The sequence below is a fragment of the Wyeomyia smithii genome, chromosome 2 (genome assembly GCF_029784165.1).
Source record: "Wyeomyia smithii strain HCP4-BCI-WySm-NY-G18 chromosome 2, ASM2978416v1, whole genome shotgun sequence".
NCBI lineage: Eukaryota > Metazoa > Arthropoda > Insecta > Diptera > Culicidae > Wyeomyia > Wyeomyia smithii.
Genome location: NC_073695.1, coordinates 243,436,125 through 243,442,398, shown reverse-complemented (window position 1 = coordinate 243,442,398; position 6,274 = coordinate 243,436,125). Strand labels below are relative to the sequence as shown.

Here is a 6,274-nt window from a genome sequence, read left to right as displayed (position 1 = left end):
CCATCTAACTGTGTCGTTGTCGGCACAGTCAAGTTGTAGGGTACCGTTTTTTAGGCGGCAGCTCCTAAACTTGGGCCTGATGGCCGGTGACTCCTGGTCCGCAATGCAGTCCAGAATGGCATCTCGAACAGTTTTTAACTGTTCAGGGGTAAGTAGGGAGGCTGGATAGTCTATCGTTGTGATAGACAGGCTCGTGGCCTCCAGCATCTCCCTATATGTTACCCCTGACGTTTGTCGCGGTGCAGGGGGCTCCGCGCAAGCCAAGTCCCGGGGCTTTTTGCTGCTCGGGCCCTTAGCGCTTGTGTTTGGCGACGCTGTCTCAGTCGACAGCTGTCGCTTGGTTGCGACCTGACCTGAGCGGTCAGCTTGGTCGACTGGTTGACGAACTATGCCTATGGCCTCCTCGCGTGAGTGACCCAGGCTTAGCAGTCTTTTAAGACGCCGCCGTTGCGATTGGGAGAGCCGTTTGACATCAGCACGAGGTGACTTAGGTTTCCCCTTGTCAATCGGCTGTGTCTCCGGATCGGGAAGACTGTCCGTCGGGCTCTCTTCTTTCCCGCTTGGCGAACCAAGGATTAGTGATGAAACTGAAGGTCCTCCGTCCAGCGATTCGCTGTCGAGGTTGAAATCCATCTCCAGTTCAATCTCCTCGGTTCTGCCTGTAGCGTGCAGCCTTGTGGGGCTGCACGCCATGGAGTGTGTTGGCTCCATTTGTTCCGACAGGTTGAGGTTTCCGGGGCCCTTTTTTGAAAATTTGTTAAACTCCAGTTTTTAGTCCCACGAGTTTGCCACGAAAGAAGGGGTCATCTGCGTGTCACGATAGCCTAACGCAGAAGGCTAGGTTACTGTGGAAGGGCGCCAGGTATTCCACAGGCTCCGTTAGCGGCTGGGAATTCATTAAACCCCCCCCCCCCACCATTCATCTCTCGGCACGGGTCGCGTCACACCTTAGCTTAGGGGTTTAACCATTATTTTACGTAACAGCCATGGTTAAGAGCTGTTACAACCATCCTCCTTTCCAGAGGCCAATCAACAAACTTACAATAATTAGTAACCTTTTCCTCTTGGACACTACGACCGTATCGTTTTCCTTCTATGCCTCACGTTTCCTTCCTTTTGTTTTACTTCTGTCCAGAATTTAGGTTCAATTAGATTTATAATTTTGTTCAACTGTTTTAGCTGTTTAACTACTTACGATTTAATTACTAATTAATATATTTTTTTCTATTTTCAGGTAAGCCACCAAATCACGTCGAACCGGACCTTTCGCCCCAGGAGAACCTTGAAACAACTTCACTAGTTTATAATTCTTAAACTATTAATGCCAATATAATTACTTGAAATCGTAAATTATCGTAATCCAATGTAGTTTACTAAATTTCACTAATGTAATGATCGTTTAAATTTACTTTGATGCGAATTGAAACCTTTTTTTTCTAGCAATAGCCAATTCAATTTGTTTTTATGATTTGCACTTTTTTCAACTGACAGATGATACACACGGACAGTAGCAGCAGGTACGCCAACCGCCTTGTTGCGCCTCGTTGTGTTGGTGTGATGCCCTACGGTGTTGACATTCCCCCGCCCGTAACATCCGGTAGTTCCTCCGGAAGTTCCGGTTTTACTTGACTTCAATCACCGCTAAACTGGATACGGCTCGCCGGTACACCTTAGTCGTTGTTCGTACCAGTGCCTGCCGTACCCGTCCATCCGATCCCGGAAGCAGCTCCTGCACGATACCTCGAGTCCAGCTCTTTCGGTTCTTTCCTTCTACGATGAAAACGAGATCATCCACCGTCAGGGGATTCTGCTCCTCAAACCACTTAGAACGTTGGTTAATCGTTAGCAGGTATTCTTTAAGCCATCTTTCCCACATGTGATTTGCCAGGTCCTGAGAGCGCTTGTAGGTGTCACGCAGGGCCTCTGCGGAGTTGACGGGCTGCACCACCCAATCCGCCGGACTTACCGATCCGCGAAGAAAGTGGTTCGGAGTGATTGATTCGTCGTTAGCTGAGTCCTGCGGTATGTACGTTAACGGCCTTGGATTGATCATGTCCTCCGCTTCAGCCAACGTAGTTTGCAGAACCTCATCGGACAATGTTCGCCCATCGTCTAACGTTTTCATCGCCTCTTTAACGGATCTCACCATCGGCTCCCATATTCCGCCCATGTGCGGCGCCGCGGGTGGATTAAAGTGCCATGCTGTGGTAGCACTTGTAACACTGTCAGCACAGTCTTGGCTGACCTTTTTCATCTCGTTGTCGGCCCCTACGAAGCACGTCCCGTTGTCAGAAAAGATATCGGTAGGTGCACCTCGTTTTCAGCTGAACCTTCGTATAGCCATCAGTCAAGATTGCGTTGTCTGCCTAGGCACCACTTCCAGGTGAACTGCTCGAATGGCCAGGCAAGTGAATACCGCTACCCATCGCTTCTCTCTCCTGCGTCCAACCGTCACTTCTATCGGACCCAAATAGTCGATACCGACCGAGCTGAACAGCCGTTGGTAGGGTGTAACTCGCTGCGTCGAATGAGGCGCCATCTTCGGGACATGTGGCTGGCAACGGTGTTCCTTACACCATACGCATTTTACCGTCGTTTGTCGGATCGCAGTACGAGCGTTTGGAATCCAAAATCGTTGTTGGAGTTCGTTCATCACAGTTTCACGGTTGGCATGCCCATATTTCTCGTGATAGGATTGAATCAGCTTCTCCGTGGTCGCATGCTTTCGCGGCAAGATGATTGGGAATTTTTTATCGTACGGCATGTTCTCTGCCCTCTCCATTCTTCCGCCAAAACGCAACACGCCGTCTTCGTCCAGAAAAGGCGTCAGTTTGTAAAGGGAACTGTTTTTCCGCACCGTTGCCGGAGATTCACCCGGTCGTTGGTCCAGGTTTTTGGTGAGGATGCTCATCTCATCCGGGAAGGCTTCGTGTTGGGCTTGCTTCCACAGAATGATCTGCGCTCGCCGGAACTCGTCTCGCTCGAGGGGGCGCTGCTCGGACTAGATCGGCGCCAGAATAAGCCGTCGTTGTTTGTCCGTTGCCTTAACAGTAACTATCGAAAGCTTCGCCACTTTTCGCTTACAGTTGTCTATGAATCGGATCACGTATGCCATCACTCTTTGCAGTGTCTTCCATCTCGAGCACCGTTCCACCTCAACCACGCCGTGAAAATTTAGGTGTCCTCTGGCTTCTTCACACGTCTTCTCGATTGGTACCTCCAGAGCAGGCCATTGATCTTCGGGTTCATTCAGGAATGTGGGGCCCGTGTACCATACGCCTTCACTTTCCAGATCGCTACTGCGATGCCATTTCGTCAAAATGTCCGCTACATTCTGCTTCGTTGGGACCCAACGCCAGTCCGTCGTCTTCGTAAGTTCCAGAATTTCTCCGATCCTAAACGCAACAAACTGTTTGTATCTATGCTGATCAGATCGGATCCAACTCCAAACTGTACGCGAATCTGTCCACAATACGCATCGGTCGACTTTCAGTGAATGCACCTCAATCATCGTTTGATTCATCCGCGCTCCAAGGACGGCCGCCATCAACTCTAGCCGCGGAATAGACTGGCGTTTTAATGGTGCCCTTTTGTCCAAGACATGGCCAGAGTACACCGGGTAACGCCATTAATGACCATTCGCAAATACGCTACACAGCCGTAGGCGTGTTCGCTGGCATCCGAAAAGATATGGATCTCGATCGATTCCACGGCTGACGATAAGGCGTCTCCGAGGTAGCAGCGTGGTATACGGATGTTCTCCACTTCTGGCAGTACAGAAATCCAGCGCTTCCACATGTCCCAGCATTCGTCATTGATCGTTTCATCCCAGTCACAACCACTGCGCCATAGGTGCTGGACGATAATCCTCCCGTGGATCGTAAACGGGGAGAGATAACCCAGCGGGTCGAAAAAGCTCATTACGCAACTTAACACTGCCCGTTTTGTAGGCAGCATTTCTCCGCTAAGCAATGGTTGATGTTCTTGGCGGTGCTGTGTGGAGAAAGAGAACTCATCTAGTTCGGGGTCCCAGATTAGGCCAAGTACGCGTTCGTGTGATGTCGCTTTGTCTTCGGTGATGTGGACAGCAGAAACTGGTTTTTGCTCGCCGAGGCTCTGAAGTACTTCCGGCGAATTTGAAACCCAGTTGAGCGTTCAAATTCTTGAGCGTTCAAATTCTTGACGTACTGCGCCGAACAGGGGGAGCTAGATGAACCGAAAGTAGCAACGTCCATGATGAACACGCGCGGAGACTCTCTGGGACTTTTTCGAAAAATAAACCGTTGGAATCTTCGGTCTTTTGCAATAATTTTCATCTGGTGGAACATCTCACGAAGATCGCCACCGATAGCTATTTTTTTCTCTCGGAATCCAGCTAATACAGAAAGCAGCGACACCAGCATATCAGGACCCTTCAGCAGCTGCGAATTTAGGGAGACACCCCGCACCATAGCCGCCGCATCCCACATGAGACGTATCTTCCCTGGTTTCTTAGGGTTAAATACGACATTCAGAGGCAGGTACCATACTTTGCCGGGTTCCGAGGCATCAAGTTCTTCGGGAGTGGCCAGATGAGCATAGCCTTTGACCAAGTACTCGTCGATCTGCCTACAAACATTTTCGTGGAGTTCGGGATTTTTCTCGAACTTCTTCTCCAGTTGCTTCAGTTGCCGCAAAGCCATTGGGTAGCTGTCTGGGAACTCTGGATTATCCGTTTTCCATAGTAGACCAGTTTCGAAGCGGTCACCGATTCGCTGCGTAGTCTTCTCGAGAATGTTGCGGGCTCTTTTGTCCTCGGCACTCTCTAACGGAATGCTAATGACCGACTCTTCCAGCGCGTAATAAGTTTTCAGAAGCTCGTGAAGGTCGTTATTGGATACTTCATGATGGAGTCCGAGAAACCCATCACTCGTTTCAGCGGTATTTGTTTCTTTTGGTCCGTAGACCGTCCATCCGAGCTTGCAGCGCACGGCTATCGGATCTACCACTGCTCCTATCTTGGCTTCAAGTGGGGCGAATGAATGTATGTTATTCAAGCCTATAAGCATCTCCGGTCGTCCATTGTATGAAGCAATAGACAAACCTCGCATGTGCTTGAATTGCCGTGCGAGTTCCTCGGCGTCTAATGCTTGTTGAGGAAGCATCAATCTTTCGACGGTGCGTACTGTCTTTAATAGCATCTTTTCATCCGATCCAACAGCTGACACCCACAGATTCATCCGTTTTGAATTCTTCTCCACTCTTGCAATGTCGGCCGTCCACTTGTTTGTCAGCTTCTGCCGAATACCGGCGACGCCCAAGCGCTCTGCCAAACTGTTTTCCACTAGGGTCACCGTCGCTCCTTCGTCAAGGAAGGCTAGCACAGTGATGGAATTTTCTCCACCGTGCAGACTAACCGGAATCATCTGGAACAGGGTGAGGTTGCTGGTCCGGATGTGCGCGCTGGTTCCGACAGCACCTTCAGTTGGATGGAGAAGTTGGTTATGTGGTAGCCTGCAGTCCCCGACTTTACATTTTATCTTGAGCTTACATGGCGCCGATCCGTGCTCGTTCAGACACACGCAGCATAGCTTCCACTGGTCAACAATTTTCATTCGGTCAGCTTACGACAGGTTTCTAAAGTCCTGGCAATACCTCAACCGGTGATCTGTGCGCTGACACACCTTGCACGGCTTCTGATTCCGTTTATCCCCGTTACTGGCTTGACTTTCAGCTTCGCTGTGGTTGTACACCGCTCCCTTCTCCTTCGGCTTGCTTGCTCGAACCTCGGCGTAGGTTGTTCCAGCCGGTTTGAACTCCATGCTTACGTTCGCTTCGCAGGCTTCCGAAACTATCTCGGAGAGGAAATTGGTGAATGTCCGGAGTGTTACCTTTTTCTTTCCACGCTTGAAGCGCACCCACTCACGCTTGTCGTTGTCCGGCAGCTTATCAACCAGCTCTTGAATAAGCAACGGATTTACTAGGTGCTGTTTTAGTTCTGCTGCCTCCAAGTGCTCGCACAATTGTTCAACGACCGTACCGAAAGGAATGAATGTGGCTAGCTTTCCGGTTTTCGGAGGTTCCAATTTGTGAACTTTCTCCAGATGGCTTTGTAAAAGTTGTTCTGGTCGTCCATATAACTGGCGAAGTTTTTCAATAACTATCGGAACTGATTTCGGTAGAAGTAGCTGTCCTCGGACCATCTCCAGAGCCTGACCTTTCAGACATTCTTGTAGCCGCACAAGATTTTCTATATCCGAGTATCCACAGGCTTCGTTGGACGCACGATACATCC

At 50.0% G+C, this 6,274-nt stretch overlaps 4 protein-coding genes across 4 annotated transcripts; all 4 read right to left on the bottom strand.

Moving 5' to 3' along the window:
• Nucleotides 1-1,621: 1,621 nt before the first annotated feature.
• Nucleotides 1,622-2,254, bottom strand: LOC129720517 (uncharacterized). The gene has a single exon (XM_055672000.1). The coding sequence runs from the start codon at nucleotides 2,252-2,254 to the stop codon at nucleotides 1,622-1,624; it is 633 nt and encodes a 210-aa protein (XP_055527975.1).
• A 93-nt stretch (nucleotides 2,255-2,347) lies between these two features.
• On the bottom strand, nucleotides 2,348-3,547 carry LOC129720516 (uncharacterized). Its single transcript, XM_055671999.1, has 2 exons — nucleotides 3,044-3,547; nucleotides 2,348-3,001 (listed from the first exon to the last, which is right to left on the bottom strand). The coding sequence occupies exons 1-2, from the start codon at nucleotides 3,545-3,547 to the stop codon at nucleotides 2,348-2,350; spliced, it is 1,158 nt and encodes a 385-aa protein (XP_055527974.1).
• A 29-nt stretch (nucleotides 3,548-3,576) lies between these two features.
• Nucleotides 3,577-3,921, bottom strand: LOC129720515 (uncharacterized). The gene has a single exon (XM_055671997.1). It carries the CDS (start codon nucleotides 3,919-3,921, stop codon nucleotides 3,577-3,579), a length of 345 nt encoding a protein of 114 aa, XP_055527972.1.
• A 113-nt stretch (nucleotides 3,922-4,034) lies between these two features.
• LOC129720514 (uncharacterized) lies at nucleotides 4,035-5,594 on the bottom strand. Its single transcript, XM_055671996.1, has one exon. It carries the CDS (start codon nucleotides 5,592-5,594, stop codon nucleotides 4,035-4,037), a length of 1,560 nt encoding a protein of 519 aa, XP_055527971.1.
• Between the last annotated feature and the right edge of the window lie 680 nt (nucleotides 5,595-6,274).